The following is a 23,234-nucleotide window of genomic DNA, read 5'->3' as shown; positions in this document are numbered from 1 at the left end:
TGCTAAAGCTTCAGTGATAGAGCTTGTTTTCTTTCTGCTTGTGTGTGTAGTAATGGCAAAAAGCTGTTGGGGGAAAGCAGTTTTTTCCTAAGCATGCCTTTGATATCACTAGTAATAACTGTTGAAAGTCTAATCACTTTGTGAAGGCTCGCATGAATAGCTGTGCTCTAGAAAATTTCTGGAGTATACAGCTTTAATCCTAAAGGGATCTCACTTGGGTTGGGAAGTAGCCAGTGGTCAGAGTTTGAGAGCTGGTCAAGTTGGTCTGTCAGCTAGGAAGCTGTTAATCATAAAAATACAAGCTGCTTTGACATATATGAGTAAGATAAGCAACTGCAGAGGCAGAGCTGATCTAAGTAGTGACTGAGTGTTCCTTGAGGGAGAGCCAGGACACGGCAGGAGGTAGTTGGTAACTTAGGACACACTTCCACTCTGTGCAGAGACACCTGAATCAAGCACTCCACCTGTGCTGCAATGTAGAGCAAATGAGATTACATTGCTCTGGAAAGCTTTGCTTGAGACATCACTCTGACACTACTCTGACTCAGCTTGTTGCAGGTGTGCCCTGTGTCCTTGTCATGAGAGATGTCTGACCTCACATGGGTGTTTGTAAAGCCAAGACACTGTTCAGTTCTGCCTTGTGCCACTTAAAATGGGGTTAATAATTTTCAGCTGGATTCATATGGATACAATGAAGAATGCAAATCGTGTAGTCAATTAAGAAACATCCTGGCAGTCTTACAGCCTCAGAGCCTGCAAAATGCACACTTTTTCATGTTAAAAAAAAAAAAAAGATGAATTGATAAATTAATGGCCTTGACTCTGAGATTTTTTCTTTTATGTTTTTGGCAGCATTTGTGGTACATGAACTCTGTTAGTGTCACAAGTATACTATTTAGTAGAAAGTTTGCTTTCTTTGTGACTAGTAACTTGTTCTCTTGAATTATCTTCTGATACTTTGTGCAATATGTCTCCTTCCCATTTAAAAAATTTTGGAAGGAATTTACAAGAGGATATAAATGCAAAATGTCAGACCTTCAGTAGTACTGTGCTACGTGCACTTTTTCCCAGCTTGAAGGCTTTTCAGTTTACTTGGTTAAATCACTTAGTTTAATTGTTTTCTGCCTAGTGAAGTGGGAGAAGTGCTTGGGAAAGTCTTAGGGTAAAGGTCTGATCCTGGTGTGTGCTGTAGTAAAGCAGTGGCACACAATGACTTAGCCTGGACTTCTTTCCCCCTTTGCTTATAGCATAAGACAGTTTTGAAAAGATCATGTCTCTGAGAGTGCTCCTCTACCTCAAGGGCTTCTATTCCCATATAAACTGTGTTTAGTGCTCTAACAAGTGGGATTGCATTTAATAAGCACATCTTTCCAGCTTTGCTTAAGGTCCCAGTGATACCTACAGATGTGCTTAACCTGTGATTATACACTTCTGTAAAATTTATCTCCTTTTGGAGTCTTGTTCTTAAATCAAGGAGGTGAAAGGAGGAGGAAAAACACCTAAGAAGAATCATAAGTCTTCTGGGTCATAAGTCAAACTGTGCACATAGCAGCTTTACAGAGATTGGAATTGGCATTTGGAGGAGTTCTTGCTATGTTGAGATAAAGTGTCATTAACTGGGTGATGGGTGAAACAGTTCAGCTGGACTTAAACTGATCAAACTGACTAGTTGATGTATTTACTCACCAGGGAAAGCATTCTTCCAGCTCTTCAGGGAAGTCAGTTAGTTTTTTACTAAATTTTCTGAAAATTTGGCAAAGAATTGGGTGTCTTAACTATTACCATGTGAAGGCTTTTGACTAACTGAAGGAAGGTTTAAAGTGGAAACCCTAGTGGGCATATGTAACAGAGGGTACAACTGATGCTTCTCTTGCTTTCCTTACATCCCTGTCATCATTCAGCATGCTCAGCCTTTGTAGAATGTCTTAATGAGATGGAGTGGCAGGCTCTGGTACAACACAGTTCCGTTCTGTCATGACTGTAAGTGAATTGTCCAGCTGTTGTTTGAGCAGGTGAACAGAGTCTGACTTTATGGTGAAATTAAGCAAGAAGTAGATGAAGAACATGAATAATGTACAGTGAACCAAGAGTGAACGGTTTTAGGTACTAGATCCCGTTGTTTTGCCAGACAAATGAACAGAAGTATGTTGTGTTGCAGGTTTTGGAAGGAAGGATGTTGTAGAGCACTTGCTGCAGACAGGAGCCAATGTCCATGCCCGCGACGACGGAGGACTGATACCCCTGCACAATGCCTGCTCCTTTGGCCACGCAGAGGTGGTCAGCCTGCTGCTGTGTCAGGGGGCTGACCCAAACGCCAGGGACAACTGGAACTACACTCCTTTGCATGAGGCTGCTATCAAGGGCAAAATAGATGTGTGTATTGGTAAGTGTCTGTCACCTGTTAGGTTGAAATTTTACCTGATTATGTTTTGTGAAGCTGTAATTGTTTATGTGCTGAACTTGATGAGAGGTTGTTTTAAAAGTGAACTACTTTTAATCCAGCAGGTAGGTATACTGATAGTAATTTAACTTTTTCTTGTCTGTAAAGTTTGCAGAACTTACATCAGAAAATCTATCCTGGAGAGATTGGATGAAGTCTCCTTGTTTGTTAAATTACAGTATTTAAAATCTGGAATATGTAGGTTTGAATTTCTTGGTTGCTGTCGGGAAAACTAGCTTTACTAGATAAAGTCTTTGGTGTTTTGGCTGCTCTATATGTTGTAGTAGTGGTTTGGAAGATGGTAAACCTTTCATTCCATGCAGTATGGAGAAACAAGTCAGTCCGCTGGAGCTTTCCAGTACAATTTACAGGACACCATTGTTCAGGGGTGATCTATCTTCAGTATGTGTTTTTTAGCCTGGAGCCAAAGCAATTTCAAATAAAATTGAACACTTCAACTGTTTAAAATTTGTTGAGAACATACAAAGAGCTTTTCAGTCAGGATGTCTTTAACCTCTGTGGTTTTTTCCTGTACTAGTAGTACTTTGTTTCTAAATGGGAACTTCTATATTTATTTTTTTTACACTCAGAGCAGTTTCTTGAGCTTACACTCTTTTAACTTCTACTAACCTGAATAAAATTATCTGCTCACCATTTCTTTTTAATCAAACATGTAAAGAAAAGCCTGACTTTTAGGTACTTCAGTTAAGATTATGAACTATATGTTCTATGTGTTATCCAAATAACAAGACACAATTATCACACTTTCAGATAATGTTTTTTTTCTGAAAATTTTATTACATAGAATTCCTTCATAGAAAGCTACAAAATTTACAGAATGAAATATTGTGTTAGCTTTTTTGCGATATTTAAGTCATTACTTAACAATAAACACTAGAAATTGAGTGACGGAAAACTGAAGGAAACACCAGAATATAATTTTCAGTCTGTTTCTTGTTTTTACAAGCAATATGATTTCATCTCTGTATGCAAGGTAAAACATGGAGAATATTCTATAGAAATCGAATATCGTTGATTATGCATCAGTATGTGGGAAGAGATCCATTGATACAGGTTCCAGTAACAGTCTTCTATGACAATGTTGAATAGAAAAGTAAGTTTAATTCCAGTCAGTAACTGGAGTCTAGTATGGGATTTAAAGGAAGTAATTACTTTGGTCTGTTTTCTGCTGGAGTCAGCCTGATTTTGGGAACTGCTGACTGAAAATCCAAATTAAATGGAAGAAAGTTTGACAGTAAGAGGCTGAATAGAAAATTGATCTTTTGCTTTGGAAAAGATTTGTCTTTTTCAGCTTTTGAGACTTTGTATTAGAGCAGGAAAGGGTGCAGCAGCACACTTTTGTCTTTATAGATTGGTTGTGACAGAGGTTTTAGGATTTGGCAGAGCAAGGCAGCATGGGTAGTGTTGCTTTCAGTGGTTTGTCTAAAGACTGATACTCTGGAGGAGCTGGGGCAGGTCAGCTGAAGAGGCAGATTGTGATACATTCATTTTGATGCATAGTGCAGGTGGAAATTGAAGATACTTAATTTCTGTTGGTACTGATCAGAAAAAACTGATGGTACCTTTAAAGTTCACTCTTAATTCAGCAAGATGTTGTGGACTTGGTGAAAGGAAGTACAGGATTAAATTTATGGCTTGTGTTACACAGACCTTCATTCTGTATTCTCTGCACAGGGTAGATCTGTGACTCTAAATGTTGATGCTAGACTTGGGGCATGATCCATGTATATGTAAATGTTCAACATGTACTTGCTGATCAAATCCCAAGGCCCTTCTGCCGTCTGGAACAGTTGTAGAATTACTTGGAAGCACTGAGCAGGCTTGTAGCACTACACACAGTTCTCCAATCTGCCTGCAAGTAGCTGTGGAGGAATTTTGGGGCATTTTTGTATAATTTATTTTAAACAAACAAGCATGATGCTGTTCTGCTTGGTTTAGTTACAGTTGTCCATGTCTGTTGTACTTGAGTCAGATATTTCATTTGTCAGGGTGAGTTCCTACTAAAGGCAGTGGCACCAGTCACCAGATTATTATGTACTGTGGTATGATGCTACTTGAGGATTTACTTGATTCTATAAAACTGGTAGGACATGAGTCTAGACAAAGAGGTCTATTCTGTCATGTTTATAGTCATTTTGCAATTTATATCTAGTGGGCAAGTGTGTTTTGTTGTCTTCAGCAAAATTCCTGTTTCTTTCTAGCAGTTTTAAATGAAACGTATATTTTAAGGTCTTCAACTTTAATTTTAAGTCTTTTGGAGGAGTATGTTTTATACCAGGATAACGCAACAATGTTTTTAGGGCATGAATTCTGACTAGGAATATTTTAATAGCTTTTTGGAATACATTTGGAAGTAATATAGCTTTTTGGAATACATTTTGGAGTACTGCTGTTTACACTTTAAGTGTATGCTGTTGCAGCTGATATGATGGAAGAAACTGGTCTGTTAAAAAAATAGTAAAATTCAAAGAACACATCCTGGGAGCACTTCTTGTTAAACAAGCAGGGCGTGCTTTTTAAAAAGCATTGTTTGAAGAGCAGGAAATCCTGACATAACCTGGAATTTTTTGCTGAATTTGGATATCTGTTTGAAAAGTGATAGACTGTGTAGAAATTAGTCATCTAACCTCATTTTTGGCTACCTACTCTTGGCATCTTCTTCTGAATGATGAAATGAGTGAGAATTTTCTACTTTACCTTCTCTCCTTTGCTGCTTCCTTGCCACCCTAGCCTGCATATTTTCTGTGTTACATCTAACATAGAACACTTTTTTTGGTCACTTTACACGTCAAAAAGGGAAAAAGTGATAACTGAACAGCGTGTGGAGATGCAGCACATTCATGAATAATGATTTTTCAGAGAAAAATCTCAGACATGGAAGCCTAGTAGAAAGACCAGCAAAAGACACGTAGTGACTCCAGCCAGTAGAATACTCTTGTGTCTAGCACAAGTGTTGGACTGGAGTATCTGTATTTGTGCTAAAGTTACTGTAGGTGCTCAGCTTTTGTGCTGAGATTAGAGTAATAGGTACAAACCCTGCCACTGGAGGAAGCTTGTGTAGAAATAATATACATGAACTGGTGAAAACTCACCGGACTGTGCACCCAGGAAACTGTAAGACAGCAGATAGCTCATGTGAGTTCTTTTTCTGCTGTTTTACTGATTGCACATTGCAGTTGTAGGGCAATGTAGGGAGGGGTGCTGAGTGTGGCAGGAGTATTGGCTCTCCTGGGTGGCAGTCACTTTTTTGTTCTGCTTCTGGAGGGGAAGGTCTTGGTAAGCAGTACTCAGCTGGTTTGCTGACCTTCTCCAGCCATGTATTCAGTCACTGCAGATCTGTTTAGTTGCCAAGTAATTATACTTGAAACACTGTTTGCTTTGTGTAATCAGTGTTTGGAATAAATTTATTGAAGCATTGGAACCAATCATTAGCATCCTCCAATATTTATGACTTCTAGGATTGCATCTTCCTGACAGATAAACCATTTTCAGTGTCTGTGAACTGCTTCTAGAGCTAATGAAAAGTGGTTTTGTATCTCGGTGTTGTATTTTGTCCTGGAATAGTGGATGAGCGTTGAACTCTGCAATGTGCATTTGGAGGAATGCTGTGACGTCAGGGTAGTGACTGTTCTGCATGTTGGGTTGTGGAGAAAGAATGATCTGTTTCTTCAGTCTGACACAGCATAGACTTTCATGTGAAGACCCACATATCTCTTTTTTTTTTGCCAGAAATGAAGCTCATGATTTCAGACTGTAAAATCCTTAAATGTATCCTTCTTTCCCATGGCAATCAGTAATTTAGGAACTTGATAAAGAGCCTACATTTGAACTGTGTGGCATAGCAATTAGTGTACAAAATTCCTCAAAGCTCTAATTCACTTTTTAAATACTGTAATACTTTTGGCTTTGAAGGTGTTCTGTGGCAAGAGAATTTTGCAGTTTAAAAGTCTTGCTGAAAGAAAACACCCCTTCCTTTTTTTGGAAAGGAAATTATTCTTGATGACTTTTATTGCAAGCTGTTCAGGAATTTAGTGAGAATTAGTGAGCAGTCATATCTGTTTGCAGTTTGTATGTCCTTTGTGATTTTATAGATATGTTTTTTTTTTTCTTTTATTAAATGTCTCTTTTCCAAGCTGAAAAGCATAGTCTTCTGTTAAGTCATCCTGTTGAATATTCTGGTTTTTCTGCCTCCTGCCTTCCTTCACCTTCAGCCATTTTTTAGGGGTGTGCAGTTGGTATGAAGGATATGGACACCAAAAATGGGTGAAGTAGATTTATAGGGTAACCTAATTTCCTTTCTGGTTTGGTTTTCTGGTTGCTGAGCACTGCATGGGAATAGTTCAAGGTAGTTCCTGTGTGCTAACAGCTCCTTTAAAACTATTTGTGTAGCACAGTTGGTTTTTTCTTGGTAAAAAAAAAACTAGGCTAAAAATAACCTTACAGAAGCTGTGCTTATGCAGCTTGTCTGGGTTTGCTTTGCCCTCCAGTGCATTTGTTTCTGCAGAAGCTGTTCTTGCAGAGATTTTTTTTTCCATGTGGATCTCCAATTAAGTGTTGATATCTATAGGACTGCTAGGCTAAATATTATCTCAGGTGTCATACACCTGCTTAGTTTTAAAGGACATCCTTCAAAATATGCAAACACAAGCTTATCTGTGGTGATGCCATGATTTACAGATCTGAACATGCAGAGTACTGTAGTAATTTTAGGGAAATAAAAAATTCTATCTACTGAAAAGCTTCCTTTATCACTGTACAAAGCCGTAGAAGTTTTTAAAAATCACTTTTAGTCCATGCAGTGTTAAAAGGATCCACCTAGAATTACTTAATGTGACTTGAGAGTAGTGTTTTTACTGGCTTCCTCAGGCTAGTTATAAAATCTACTGCAAAGATCCGGTGGCATGATGAATTTACTGTTCCAGTGCTATGAAGTGACCTCTAATGGTACTGTCAAGGTGCATTTGTCTCTTTTTGACCAGAGAATTTATGTGTGAATTGATTTTTTTCCTCTACCCTTTCTGCACTTTAAAGATACAACAAGCAAGCAAGCAAAAACTTTTTTAAGCTAACAGCTTTTCTGATGTATAGGTTGTGCCCTTAATATAGAGATCACTATTATTTAAATGCCTCTTTGTAAGCATGTCAAAACATTCCTCATCCTGCTGTGCTTCCTCACAACTGAGGAAGGAGAAGAATTCATTAGTTATTACCTAATGCTAGTATACATGTTTTGACTGAAAGATGTGGAGGGAGTATTATGTGACTCCTTTCTGCAGGGCAGATAAACCTTCTGTTAGGATTAAAAAAAAATCTATGAAAGGTGTTCTGTGGGTAGAAGCAGCACACAGTAAACCTCAAATGAATTGCAGAAGTCGTAAAATCATTGGACTACTAAAAATCATTGAACTGCAAAAATCTTTGAAGTACTCATTTGTTTGGTCACCTTGCAAAGAAGACATGTACAGCAAATAGTGAAACTATTGCAGTTTATGGTAATTTTGTCCCAAGAGATTTTAGAATACTTAGAGTGCTTCCAAGCACAGGAACTGTAATACTGTAAGAGTTAAGGCAGTGTCTAATTTTACTACCTAAAACAGTAATTAAAAAAAGCATAAGAGGTGCTGTCAAGGAGCAAAATTGTATAGTAGCCAGTTCTTTTTGGAGGTGGGGTGACAGGGAGAAGATTTGGTATCTTAACTGAAAATTAATTAAACTGACTTAGATTTATCCGCTGGATAGACAGAAGCCTGTAAGAAGACTAGTAGCTCCTTAATAGGAATTAGAGGGGATGTTGGTAATTGAAGTCCACTGGGATCTGGTTATGCATGCTGTTTGTGGGAGAGATGTACTGAATTCCTGAAGACTCTCCTGGAGTGCTGGTGTTCTAGAAGGAAGCTTAGATTCAAAGAGGCTTCCTGGATATCTGATGTTCAGAGGCTTGTAAAATAATTGGAAAATACTCTCAAGTAAGTACTTTAAAATGTAAAACGTTTTCACTGTTGCTGTTTATACCAGAAGATTCTTAATATTGTTGTTATTCCTGCTTTGACTTTTGAAGTACTGGAGTACTACTGTTACTGACTGTTCATAGTGTGTTGTGGGGAGACAGTGACTTGTATTTGAACTTTAAGTTGTAGAAGAGTGTAAAGAACTTTAGACTGTTCTTGTGTACCAGAATTGTGAGTTTTGCTCCATTAGGAGGACGTGAATTAATCCCTACAGTGTGGAGCTTTCCTATCTGTTAGCTGCAGTTAATGATGTGAAAGATACTTTGTATTGATAAGCTTAACCACAAGCAGTCCTTGTTAACAGCATCTATCTCTTATATGTCCCAGTATGCAAAATAAAAATCCTAGCTATTCTTAATAGTATTTATTATTCAGATACTGATCAAAGCCAGAGCAGTTGTCATGGAAGCACGCTTGTCAGACTATAAGGGTTAGGAATTATTTTGGTCTCTTTCTGCTGTGAAAGTTACAGCATTTGTTTAGAACCCTGCTTCTTTGAGTAGCAAAGTGATTTTAAATTGATGCATACCTAGTGACTCAAACACCTAATATGCTTCTCATACTGTTTCTTCATGGGACCTTTCTCAAAGGAACCTTGCATGATAGCAGACACAGGATGGAAATTTAATGTTTTAGTTTGCGTGGAAGAATACTTTTGTTGTCTCAATTAAGTACTTGTTTCTGGTTTTAAATAATTTCATGTCCTCTAACTGCTTGTTTAAGCTTTGTGAGCTTCTAAATGTCAATATTCATCACAGAAATGAAAGCCTTGAGGGCTGAGTCACATTTTTCTATCTACAGTGTAGTTCAGTATCTGTAGTTCAGACTTGCCCTATTGAAAGAGACCCAAGAATAAGGCTGCCTTCTCTACCAGCTGTTGGGGGTGGAGGAACCAGGACTGAAATAATACATTGGTAATTGGGAGGCATTGTAATACTGTTGTCATAGTAACAATGGACTGGAGCGTGAGACAACAGGGCTTTTGTCAAAAGTGACACCAGAGAATGGTTTGGGGCATTCTGTCATGGCATATACAGCTGCAGTGCTCCCTGGTGGACTTGGCAGAAAGACACAGGGGAAATGGACCAATTCCTGGATGAGAAGGACACCTCTTCAGTGTGTGGCATCTGAGTGCAGACGGGTCTGTTATGGAGTGTCGTCTCCAGGAGTTACTGTGCGCTGGTACCTGTGCATGTGTAGCTGTGATAGACACTTCTGGAAGAAATCTCTGAGCAGTGTCAGTCACACATATGTACCCAACAAAGAAAGGTCTTGGAGTGCAAGGAACCTTAAAATAAGTGGGTCATTGATGTAAGGTGGAAGTGGCAAGCCACAACATTTTTTTTATGAGGACCAAACATTGAGCTGGATTAATCCTCAGGTTGAATTCTCTTCAGGAACAAAATCAACAGTAAACTTTATAGCAGAGAGGATGATGCTTTGTACAATTCAGATGCCTTCTCTGGGATTTAATGCAATGCATAATTTGAAATCTGTCTGTCTTTCTGTTAGGTATTAACTGTATGGACAGTTAATATGTTAGGACCTATCTAGGTTTTAGACTTTTTCCCAGTTTTGTTTCTTTTCCAAAATTCTGGTGTCAAGAAAACAACTTTTTTCCTTGTTTGCTTGCTTGGCACAGGAGGATCTCTGGAGGATAAAGAAAAGAGTAATTTATTTTGTGATGTTTCTTTACAAGCACTCATCAAATCAGAATATGATTTCTTGCAGTGAAGGAGGTGGTAGGATAATATGCAAACACTACTGGAAAACTTGTTATAGGGTCTTTCTGGGAAGTTAAGGTCTTCAAAAATACTGATGTTAGCTATTTGCAAATAGAGAGGGAGGGGAAGTTGTTGCATATCATTCAGAACAGAGTAATGGAACAGATGGTCTCTTGCAGACATTGAAACTGCTTTCAAATGTCCAGTATGGGTTTAGAATGGCTTTCTAAATATCTTGCAGAAATAATTAATGTTATGGGACAATGCTTCTGATTACTGTAGCAATATCTGCTTTTAGCATCTCAGCGGAACCATGTGGTCCTTAATGGAGTTCATATGTGGTTTAAAAACAATCTGTAGATAAATGTGTAGATGTTAAGGGCACAAATGAGTGGAGCACATTCCAGCAGAGGTCTCAGATGCTTTCTTAGACTAATGGAACATTGATTAAAGTATTACTACAGGATGTAAAAGTCTTTCTTTTAAAAATGTGTAGGCAAATAAATCTTTGTCATATAGTGAATAAAGGAAGGTATCTCTTTTTAATGATTTGGTTTTTCTATAAAGCAAGTATGCAAAATAAACTGTGGTTGCATGAAGCCTACTGGAAACACTGAGCTTTTGCCTCTTGTTCTGGGTGAACTTCACTTCAGCTGTTAGTACTTGTGATTGATAAGCACAGACTCCTGTAATTCATTGTTTCACCTTGTTTATACAAATGCACCATGCAGCAGCAAGGCTGAGGTGTCTGATGTGAATCCTGCTGTTCATGCTGCTGTGTGTAGTCTTCCTGTTTTGCTGATGTCTTGTCCAAGCAAGCAATACTGAGTGGTTCCTTGGTTAGGCACAGTCCTCTTGACCTAACTATAGTATTAGATACTGAATGTATATGATGAGGGATGCAAGAAGAACATTTTGTTTTTATATTCTTGTTTGGGGTGATACAAGGCTGGCACAGGACGTGTGTGACCCAGGGAAAGAACTCACTCAGACTGATGTAGCGTGCATTGCTCCCTAGCGTGAGACCCATAGCATTGACGATATCTCACCTGACAGACTGAGGTGTTTACATTGTAGGATATTTGCTTGTCAAGGACCTACTGTTAAATATGCTGAGACTTGCACTGCTCTGTATCAATAGGCCATGCTGGTGAGCAGTTATAGGGCTGCAGGAAAAAAAGTGGATATAGCACTAGACTTTAAAAATTGACAGCAATCTTACTGTTTTACTTAAAAATGTGATCTGAGTTGCTGGGGAAAGTTTACTATTCTGATACATGTAGTCAGTTCTTAGTAGAGCTCTAGGTCTGCTTGAACTTAGTATATTCTTAGCTACCTCATTTTAATTCATAAACAGAATTTTTGAGAACACTTGTGTCATCTGGCTAACCTGTAGCTTTAACCACATTTTCATGGACTGAACAACTTGTTATTCCTAAGATTTCATATGTTACTTGTACCTCTTAAACATTTGGTAGCTATGTTGTGGACTAATGATGAGTTTACAAAATTGACATAAGGTTCAAGTTTATGCAAAATGTGCAAAAGTTATTTTACATTTCAGGGCTTCTTTAATCCAAAGAGTTTCAGGTCTTAGTTACATCAAAATATCACTGTGTGTATGCCATAGGATGTGTGTCTAAGACACCATCTGTGTACTGTTGAAAGCTGGTAGGCACTGAAACTCACCTCTGGAAAAGGAGGAATGTGCTGGTGGAATGTGCTTGTGGAATGTCAGTTATTCTGGGTTTGGTTTGGTCGTTGTTTTTGTCCCCATTCTGTGCTCACCTCACTGAATGGTGGCATGAGAGCTGCTGCTAGGGTTTAACTACTTTCAATGAATGTTTTTTCAGATGCTTTTCTGTTTTGGAAAAGTGGTAGATCCAGGACAGGTTCTCATAAACTTTTAAGATCCTTTTGTTCCTGTTGGTTCTTGGGTGTTAAATTTTGGTTCACTGGAAAATAGTTCCTTCTGATAGCCACACAGGTAATTTCACATGCAATCTGTAACTTGACTTCCACCAAGACATTTTTCCCTCCTCAAACTTCATCAGGAAGAAATGGTAAGCTTATGTAGGAGGTTGGAGTTCATCTTTGGTTTCTCTTAACTCTCTTCAATTCCTTTTCCTCGTAGGATGTTCTTTGTTGACCTAATTTGCCTCAGTGACTGCTTTTGCTTTTCAAGGACTCTGAAAGCAGGGCTCTTAATCTGTCAAGCAGGATGTCAGGATTATAGCTGACATTTATTTGTATAAAACTTGAAGTAGAAAGGTGAATTTGTTCAGAGAGAAGTTAAATTGGGACCAAACAATGAAGAATTGTCCTTAAAGCAACTTTCAGTTTGGGATATAGGTGAAAACATAAATTGCTCAGACAGTAGGGCAGCAGTTCAGATTTCTAGCTGTTCAGTATTGTATATTAAACCAATTGCTTGAAGCTGAAGTAGTTGCAGAATTGCTGCTTGCATGAAAAGGGGTTGTGATATCATTGTCTCATAGTGAGTCCTCAATCCATACCATCTACAAATGAGCTAAATGGGTTTTGTTAGGTTTTTTTGGACCTCTTTTGATGAAAAGGTCTTCTATCCATTTTGCATGCTTAACAGTGTATGTGTTCCAGATGACTACTCAAACACACTGAGATGTGATTCTTGAGCCTCTTTGTGAAAGGGCCACAAATCAAAACGTGGGAGCTTCCTTCTGAATACCAGGAAACACTTTTTGCCATCAGAACAGGTTACCTCTGGTTGACCAGAGAAGTTGTGGAATCTCCTCCCTTGGGGATACTGAAAAGCCATTTGGACAGAGTCCTGGGCAGCTGAGTCTAGGTGGCTCAGCTGCAGCAGGGAGGATAAGCTACAGAGGTCCCTTTGACCACAGCTGTTCCATGATTCACTGTGATTCAGTGTTAAAGGAGTGCATGTGCATGGCTGCAGATAAATGGGATTAAATAAATGCTTACTGTCTTTCACTGATTGTTAGCTCAATGAAAGGTTTTCCAGTTTTTTCTTTTTTCTTTCTTTCTTTTTTTTTTTTTCTAGCCAAAGCTTCTAGGGTGCTTGCATTTTGCAGGCTCATTGTGGAACTCCCAAAACTTCCTTTACACTACACAGCTTTTTGTGCAGATAGTGCTCTTGAAGGTGATGTTTTAGAATGGCAGCACTGTCTCTTACATGATGTAAAAAAACCACAGACAAAAGAACTGCAATTGCATTTAGGTTTTGAGGTGGCTTTCCAGAAGATTGCATTCTATGTAACCTGCATATACTTTTGTTCTCACTCTTAGCTGGAATGGAAAATTTTAGCTTGAAAACTGCTACATCAGAAAAATGTAACAGGGATATTTAGTTCACTTAGTCCAGGCAAGATCAAGGTTTTGAACTGCTGTTCATGTAGGCTGAGCAATCTACTCTGGCTCTTTCTCTGAGGGCAGAAGGATATTATGAGCCTCTGCTGTGCTGCCTACGGGCTCTGGAACCTTCTGCATGTTCTTTCTTTCTATGCATATTTAATCACAGGTAGGCAGAACTGGCATACCAGGGAGCAATTTTGTTGTGCTTCCTACATACAGAGAACTAATCATAGTTAAAATCACAGAATGAGTAAGGTTGGTAAGGACCATTGGAGGTGATCCAGTCCAACCTCCCTACTCAAGCAGGATTCCCTAGAGCATGTTAGTCAGGATTGTGTAACTCAGGATGCACCTACTTACAGGGTAAGACTTGAAGGCAATCGCAGAAGGAGGAGGGAGCCTTTAAAAAAAGTATCTTCTTCCCCTGCTGGAAGAGCTCTTGTGGCAGTAATACTTGTGGTTCTGGTTGTCTGGTTCAGATCCCTTCTCCCTACCTTGCTTTGATTAGATAAATCTGATCTCTGGAACATCTAGTGCCAGCTTAAACCTAGAATGCATTGAAGTCTTGCAGTACATTGAGAAGTAAGGTTTATGGTATGGAGATATAGACAGGAAGTCAGGTTGTCTTACTAAGAGGTTGAAACTTCATTGAGCAAAGTCTGAAAGTGCTTGTGGAGCAAACAATGACTGAGACAGAATAGTCTTCCTGAAAAATTAGGAGTTAACATCCTTTTCAAAGTGATTCTGTGTACTTTTTTGGTTTTGTCTAGACCTTTTTTCTCTTCAAAACAAGCAAGCAAAAAGGTAGTACTGGGGGACCTCGTTCATGATGCTTCTTTGTTTTCTTACTGCTGCCTTGAAGCCTCTTTCTGTGAATTGCTCAAATAAGCTGAAGGAACCTGATCTCTGATCTCTAAGTGTTGTTTCCACTTAATCTTTTACTGGGCCTCTGCTCAATTTGGTATTGCATCTTGTTACTGTAGGCAGTTTCCACAGCATATGGAGTCATGAGAAGCTGCCTTTCAAAGATGAGATCTGTGTCAATAAAGGGAGACACTTGATATGGCTGTCCTCTGACCCTGCTGGAATAAATGGGCATTTTAGGTGTACAGCAAGAAATGCCTCTGCTAGGAGAGCCATATTCTGAGCTGTCTGTGTGAATTGTCTCTTCCCACATACTGATGCCCCCAGCAGTTGCTGCATTGTGTATCTAATGACAAGGCAACAGAAACATGCAAGCTGGTGCTGTATTTATCCAGATTGCATCACATTTGGTCCAAGTAGCATTTTTAAATAGAGCTAGCTTTCTTTTAATTGATAATGACCATTTAGCACCATCTATCTGTATAAGTTTTAAAACTGTGGATCTCCAGGAACTGGCCTGCGGGACTACAATCATAGAATGGTTTGGGTTATAAGGGACCTTTAAAGATCATGTAGGCCATATCCCCTGCCATGGGCAGGGATAGTGTTCACCAGATCAGGTTGCTCAAAGCCCTGGGTAGCTTGACCTTGAACACTTCCAGTAATGGGTATCCACAACTTCTCTGGATGTTCCAGCTTTGCAAGAGGTTCAGGTGGATGACATCTGCTTTTCCTCTGTCAACTGATGGAATCATTTCATTGTGGGAGGCTACCAAATGAGTCAGGCATGATCTGCCCTTTTCTGTCTCTAAGCAGCTCGCTGTCTTCCGCATATTTTGATGTGTCTTCCAGGAGAATCTTCCATGATTTTACTGGATGTGGACTGAGGCTGCTTGATAAGTAGTTCCCAGGGTCTTCCTTTTTACCTTTTTTAAAAATGAGCCTGATGTTTTTCCAGTCTGAGGATTTACCTTACTGCTAAGACTTCTCAGATATGATTGAGAATTGCTTGGCTGTTTTCAACATCAGCCTATCCCTTCAGAACCCTGGGATGCATCTCAGTGGGTCCTGTGGACTGATGTATGTTCAAGTATCTCAAGAGGTCTTCAACCTGAGCTTCACTTAGAGTGGAGGGAACTGCAGTCTACAGTCCCAGCCTTGAGGTTCAGGGAACTGAGAAATGTGGGAAGAGAGATTCATATTGAAAACTGAAGTGAAAAACTGTTGAATAGCTCAGCCTTCTCCATATTGGTTTTTGCTAGTTCTCATGTCTTATTTGTCAAGGGGGGAGTATATTTACTTCAATCTTCCTTTTTCTAGCCAGTGTTTCTGTAGAACTGTGCATTTCCTTCTTACACTTTAGTTTGATCAGGAGGTCCTTGGTTAGTCATGGTTATCTCCTGCTTCCCTTACCTGTTTTCTTACACGTGGTAATTTGAGAGCTCCTGGGCTCTATGTCCTTAAAGGGCTGCCAGTTCTGTTCAGCTCCTTTGTCCCTGAGGGCATCTCCTGGGGGATCCCAACCATGAATTCATTCAGCAACTGAAAGTGTGCTCTGAAAACTTGGAGTCCTTAGTCCATTCTTCACTGGGTCTGCAAGGGTCTCCTGGACTGCTTACAGTTTACTGTGCTGCTTTTCCAGCAGATGTCAGGGTGGTTGGAGTCCCCCAGCAGGATCAGAGCCGGCAAACATGACACCTCTTGTAGCTGAAGGAAGAACTCATTATCAACAAGCTTCCCTTGATGAGGTAGACTGTAATAAACACCAGCCATGGTTTGTTGGCTGAGCCCCTAATTTTTACCCATAAGCTATCAGCTTTTTCATTGCTGTTTTGCCAAGGCAGCTCTCTAGAGTCAATGTATTTTATTATTATTATTGTTGTTGTTGTTTTTTTTTTTTTTTTTTTTTTTTTCTTGGAGGGCAGCCACCTGCTTGCTTTTTCTTCTTGCCTGTGACTTCTGAAAATTTTCCAGTTGTCTATTGCAGCATTCCAGTTGTGTGGTCCTTTGCATGATGGTTCAGTGATAGTGGTTAGATTGTAGCTTTCCAGCTCTTCCTGTTTGCTGCCTGTGCTGTGTGCGTTGGTATGGAGATGCTTCAGCTGTGTCTCTGACCTTACCCCCTTCTTAGAGGACCATGACATAATTCCTTTGAGGCATTTCACAGGTGTTTCCCTCCTAGTTCCGAATATATCAGCAGTCCCTGACTTTTTGCTGTTTCTCAGAATTTTATCACTTTTTCTCTGCTACTTGTCTGCTGCTCCCTCCTGCTGTCAGAACTCTTGTTTCTGTCTAGGCGATTGGGGAACACCACCTAATGCCCTTTAAATGGTTTTGTTTCAAGATAGTGGAGCCTAACATTGCTTTTGTAAGCTTCTGCTTCATACTACTGTAGTCTGTCTATTTGTCTCTTGCTCTGTCTGGCCCCAACAAAGAACAAAACCAACATGCTGGTTCATTGGGGACAAACCCATGTCTGGGATAATGGGAAACTGGAATGCCCTGAACAAGGGAAGCAGAGAAGGCAAAATGATGGGAAGCACTAGGCAGCTCACACTGACCCAGCAGGACTTTGGCTGGTAACGTTAGATATACTCTAAACTAGAAACACAAAATTACTCCTTTCACCAGCCTGTGTCCCTGTGCTGTCCTTGTTTGTGCCAACCAGAGCGTGTCATGTTGTTGCATGAGGATTGGGCAAGTGATTGCTTCTCTAATCTGCTTTGTTGCCTGACCAAATGTTTGCAGCTGCAGCCCCCCAAAGGAGGGTGGGCAGCACAGGGCTAGGTGTGGCAATTCTGCCAGTGTGGTCTAGGTGAAACAGGTTGCCCAGACAGGTTGTGAAAGTCTCCTTCTCTAGAGATGTTCAAAAGCCTTCTGGACACTCCTGTCCCTGATCTGCCACCAGGTTATCATGCCTTCTTGCCAAGGAATCTACCTGCAGTGTTCCCAGATATGTGTGGTTATTGCCTCTATGCTATCCTGACTCTGAACTATGTGCTTTAGTGTGCTTAGCCTTTCTACTTCTTAATCCTCTCTTCATTCAACTTTGATGGCATTCACTACAGAGGGGCAGTCCAGAGCACAGGACCCGTCTCTCCTTTTTTTCCAACTCCTCTTGACTGAGCTCGCAGTGATGTTTGAGGCTGTGGATGTCATCAGATCCAGCAGCGATACTTAAATCCTTAGAGCTCTGTAGTGATATTGTCTCTCCTGGTTTTTCCTTGCAGTTCCAGTGGCTCATGGGTACTACAGCTTGTTTCTCCATGACACAGACAAGACTGGGTTTGCTCACAGAGGTGGAACTTAATCTGTGATACCGTGGTGGTTGATGTTATTACCCATATCTTGTGTATTCAGTTTTATAAAGCTAAGACTAGGGTGCTACAACTTTTGTTATATATGGTCATTAGCAAAAAGGCTTATGTATCTGGTAACTTGCCAAAATTGAATTATTGACTCTAAATCACAGAAGTATAATATCTAGGCAAGAAACTGGTGTTCTTGTAACATGAGAAAAGCTTCAAAACTTTAGTGGTTTGATTGACATGCGCTGGTAGTTTGATTTACATGTACTGGTGGTTAGGGGAGAAGATGCATTTAGCATTGGCTGAGAGAAGTTTATACTTTGGATTCCAGTGTGTTGTCTAGATGTTTTAACAATGTGGAGATAAATAAGCACGTTATGTTTCTTGTTAGCTTGGAAACATCCTACACAAGGCCTAGACTGAGAGGTGTGTGTGTTCCTGGGACCTAAAGTTAGTGAGAGACTGACCAGCTCTAGAGGTGCCACTTAGAGAAATGGAAGATAATGCTGTGTTGTAAATAAAAAAGAATCTTTTTCTTAGACTGTATCCTCTGTACCTTGATTCTTCAGGAGTAAGTAGATGAAGCTCAAGTGACGTGATTTGAAAAAAACCTTTGGAGATCGTCTCCAGAAGTTGAATTTGAAAAGAAAGAAAGAATATATAGTAAAGCTGGGGTAGCTGGAAGGGATGCCAAGCACAAGACAGTGGGACAGTGATAAAAAAACTGATGGGAAGAGAGTAGGCAATGGTACAGCAGTGAGCACCCCTTGAAATATAATTAAAAGCAGTCGGTAGCTTGCAGTACAGATACTTCTGGGAGGCCTTCCTGTTTTCCTTGCATTTTTCACTCAACAGTCAAAAATTTGGACCTGCCCTTTTTTTTTTGTATTTGCATGCATCTGATTTGAAACCAAATGTGAACTTTTCCATCAACATTCCTGTAGGGATAGTCAGGAAGCTGTAGATTTTGGGCCTAGAGAAGTCATATCTGAACTATACTGATCTTTGTGCTAATATGAACAAACAAATGTATTTTTATCCCTATTCTATTTCCATTGTATTTATGTCTTTCAATCAAAAGCGTTTTCATTTGGTGCACTTTCAACTGTGGGAGTAGGAAGCAGGAAGGACTAAGTACTTGGGTGATGGTTTCTGTGTAGATGGTTTCCTTCCCCGCACCCCAGTAAAAACACAGTTGTTGATAGCTACTGGGGAAGTTTTTGCCATACCTTGTTGGTGAAAATGTGAAGGTTGAAAGGAACAAAAGTAAAAATGTTTGCTCTTGACAGCTGAATGAGGTTGTGTTGGTTAACTTCACAGTTCAATGTACCTATGCCAGGAGGCTGTGGGCCAAGTGTCTTATTTTAGGAGTCATCCTGCTGTAGTGAGTTGACAGTAATGTGAAATAATTAGTGGTTGTACTATATGCTCTATGCAATACAGCAGCTTAAAAAAAATATAGTAATACTTATGGTCTTTCTTGTCTCCAGTAGTGATCTGATATAATAGCAGTGTAATTAAATAAGGTATTTCAGATAGTGTGTGAAAATCAGAACCTGAAGTATTTTAGCAGTTGCAGTGAGGGTAAAAAATATAACTCCAGACCAGTCGATGTTTGTACTATAGATAATGTTAGAGGTTTTTGACATCTATATGCAATATGAAGATTCAGTAAGAAGGCTTTCTTTATACTGTTTGTACAATATGGTCTGTAGAAAAGGCAGGGCTAGTCTGTTAATGATATTGCTAGATTATTAAGGGCACTGCCTCCAATACAGGCAAATAATACACCCCAATGTCCCCATTGTCCAGAGGAAATAGACCAGCATATCCAAGTATACTAATTAACAAAGTTTCAGGAGTTAATTTTTGTGCACAACATCCTTACAATAAAAGGAACAATTTTCTTCCTTCCAGAACTGGAACAGAAGTTTCTTCATAGAAACTTATTTCCACATCCCCTTTTCAGGCTACTCAGAAACCATCCTCTAAAACCAGTGTGCAGTGTTTGAAATGCAAAATAGCTACAATTATTTAGAACAATTATCTTGCTCTGTTGTGTTTCTTTAGAGAGGGAAAGTTTTTTCCCCACAGAGGAGATCTATCTTGCAATTTTTACATCCCTGGCGTATTGAAAAGCAAATCTAGAGAGACACACTGTGTCTAGATGTCAAATACCCTGTTGTTAGAAGAGACTTAGTCTTGGGCTAAAGTGTTGAAGGTTTTGAAGATGCAGGAGAACATTCAATTAAAAGCCACCTGGGGTTCACCAGGTATTGGAGTACAGCTGTGTTATACTGATAGCCTAAACATCAAATGCTGGATCTCTCTTCTTAATTCCTGTTGATGACAACATTGCTCACTGGGATATCTTTCTGTGAAATTTTGTGCTTAAAAGATATAGAGATGTTAGAACAAAATAGTCAATATAGGAAATACAATAATAAGACAAGCTTTGTGACCCATTTGCTTCCTTTGTTCATATGCATTCTAATGCAGTCTGTATTTTTAGAATTGGTTTCTTTTTCCAAGATGCCATTGCCTTAATTTCATGGTGTAGATGTGTTTCTAGGACTGAGTAAGGGCAGTATCTCCAGGACCATACCTGTGGCTGTTGGAGAAGCTGGAAGATGAGTGGGATGAATGATTGCAGAGACAAGTAGGATGAGTCTCATGGTTACAGCAATTGAGTTCTGATAAGTTATTTTTCTGAACCTCATTTGGCCTTTAAATGTGTGTTCCACAGGCGGTCAATAATTCCAGGTTTTGCAGACAACCAGCTTAAGCCTTGTTAGTAAATTTTTTATGTATTTGCCTGGGTTTTAAAAGGCCTAAAAACTGGACACAGAAGTTTTATGTTGTAAGCTGTGGCCAAATCCCTCATGGTTCATTAGTATGACTGAACAGGTTAGATATAGTGCATAATCCTTTGTCATTTTACCAGGAGAGGAGCTGGAAGCTGTACTGTGTGTGTTGTCATCTGTGTGTGCCAGCAGAAGTAGCGGGGAAGCACTCTTGATTGGTTTGCATAGGATGGAAGAATCAGGAGACTTGAAAATGTGCTTCTGTTTTAGCACCGAGCTCAGGCAGTTTCAGATGCCTTTGGGAGTTCTACATCTGTTATTTGGCATTTTTTAAAGTCACCTATCTTGCCCTAACCTGCCTCATCTTGGCATCACATGCTAGTCCAAACCTCCGAATGGGTCAGATCCCAGTCATTTCTCTGTCTTGGTCTTTCTTCATGGACTTTTTTTCTGGGCTATTATCATTTCCCCTGCCACATCTTGTTTTTCAGTTTTTTTCCAAGCTCTTTCTCTGAGGCTTTTTGCCATGTGAATCCTTTGTTGCCTTCTGGTCTGGTCAGAACTGTGTTCACTATTTTGTACTGCCTGTTTTCTCTTGGTAGACAATTAGTTGCTGGTAATGTCTTTCAGGATACTACTCCTGCACTGGTGCCTCTTGGGACAAATGGCTTCCCTCTTCCCAGGTACATGGAGTCACTAACAGCATCCAAGGGAAGAGAGATGGGACACACAGAATCTATTTCTCCATACTCAGTTCCTATACTGCCTGTTGTGTTTAAAAAAAATCTGCAAGAGGTCTCGTTGGCCTGCTCCTACTGGAATGTGCCTGAGTGGCTGGAGAGGCTGGCTCAGTCTCAAACCTGTCCGTGAGTAAGATCTCTCAGTGGGTGGTAGCACGTATGGCACAGATGGTGTCTTCAGAAACGTAGGTGCTAGATCCTGACAAGATTCAGTGAGCCCGTGCTTGCTGGTTGTTCTTCTCCCCCCATGCCCATTTTGGTGTTTTTGTCTTGACACAGGGGAAGAAAACCCCACCACCAAACAAAAAAAGCTGAGGTTTTTTCATAGGCTTTCTACTTGAGTCTTCTTTCAAAAATATCAGGCAATTGTGCCTTCTCATCAAAGTATAAGTCAATTTACTTCACTGAAGCACCAGACTTCTGCAAAAATTCAGCTTGGGGGCAAGCATGTAGCATTGCACCCTGTAAGTTAAAATATATGAAGTTTGGCAATGTTTAAAGAATTTGAAGTCAGAAATGTATAAGAAAAGAGGTTTGAATAAAAACAATAGTACCAGTTAAATTTTTAATTTAGAAAAAAAGGTTTTCTGAAAAGTGTTTCCTGGTTAAAGTTTTTTTTTTTAATATATATGTGTGTATATATATATATATATATATATATGCAGTATTAGTAATTAGTTTTGTTATGAATTAGATTGTGTTTTTTCTGGAGAATTCTGTGTGTTAAGTATTTGTATACCCTTAGTTAGAAAAACTGTTTGCAACTATTTCTTTGTCTTGACTTCTTCAGTCCAGCTGCTGTATCACAACAAATGTTGTTAACCATAAATGTCAGCTGTTTTTTATTACTCATCTCTGTGACCTGAGTTTCTGTATACTGTCCTGTTATTCACCTGTACAAAATAAGTGTGTTGCTCTGAATTTGTAATATGTTGTGCTTATTTTGCATGACATTTGGGGCCTTTCTGTCAGGCCTCTAATGTTGCCGTGGGCTTTGTTTTCCAGTTCTGTACAAAATGTCTTGGTCGTGATCTGTATTGCATTATGTTGTTTCTGACAACATAATGGGTTCACAGGTGAAATACTGGGATTTTTTAATGAACTTTTCTAGTTGGTAGTTTACTGTATCAATGCCTTCCTAGCCTTGTGGTTGTATATTGTATTCTAGGTGGTTTTATGTACTTGAACTTTCATGTATTTGTAGGCTTAGTAGGGAAAAAAATTACCAGTGAGTATAAACAGCCTCTGAGCATCCAGTCTGCAGGGTAGCAGGTTACAAATCTTACCCTATTTGTTCCACTTCTTGAAGGTGAGCTGATATGCCATGGTTAACATTTCCTATGCAAGTGATGAGCCACTGAAAGGCTGTGAGTGTTGCTGACTTACAGAGGCGGGGTAACTTGGAATATTCAGCTGGAAAAGGAACAGGAGTGGTAACAAGCAGCAGTAGTGGTAGTAAAGGCAGGAGCAGGTTCCACAGCAGAGTTCCCAGTGTGAGTCAGTGAATGCACAGCATACCAGCTAGCTGTCAGGAGGAACCCAAACCCGACTATTGCAAGAGAGTCAGGGTTCATGTTTATCATGCAGTCATGTGGTCTTACCATATCTTAACTTGCCAACTTAGCCTTAGCCTAGGGAAGATCCTTTGCTGCAGTGCTTAACAAAAAAAAAAAAAAAAAAAAAAAAAGAAAAAAAAGGGAGAGAGAGGGAGGAAAAAACAGAAGGAAAAATAAAGAAAATTGTGCAATGTTTGTTTATGCCTTCATCATGCCGAGGAGACACTTGACAGTAAATAACCTGTGTATACCTGAGGTAAGATACTGTTTCTGCTTTCCCTGCACAGTGCTGCTGCAGCACGGAGCTGATCCAAACATTCGGAACACCGATGGGAAATCTGCACTGGATCTGGCAGACCCTTCAGCTAAAGCTGTACTCACGGGTAAGATACATACATCTCTCAGCACTGTAACCTGA

The 23,234-nt window shown here is 39.7% G+C and overlaps 1 protein-coding gene across 1 annotated transcript in view; it reads left to right on the top strand.

The window, feature by feature from the left end:
• Positions 1 to 23,234, top strand: part of TNKS (tankyrase) — a 128,057-nt gene that overhangs the window by 6,000 nt on the left and 98,823 nt on the right. Inside the window, exons 2-3 of the mRNA XM_058804266.1 lie at positions 2,159 to 2,383; positions 23,104 to 23,199. Of these exons, the coding sequence (XP_058660249.1) occupies positions 2,159 to 2,383; positions 23,104 to 23,199 (321 nt within the window). The remainder of the gene's footprint in view (positions 1 to 2,158; positions 2,384 to 23,103; positions 23,200 to 23,234) is intronic.

The sequence above is a fragment of the Ammospiza caudacuta genome, chromosome 4, assembly GCF_027887145.1.
Source record: "Ammospiza caudacuta isolate bAmmCau1 chromosome 4, bAmmCau1.pri, whole genome shotgun sequence".
Classification (NCBI taxonomy): Eukaryota; Metazoa; Chordata; class Aves; order Passeriformes; family Passerellidae; genus Ammospiza; species Ammospiza caudacuta.
This window is presented reverse-complemented; position numbering and strand designations above follow the sequence as displayed.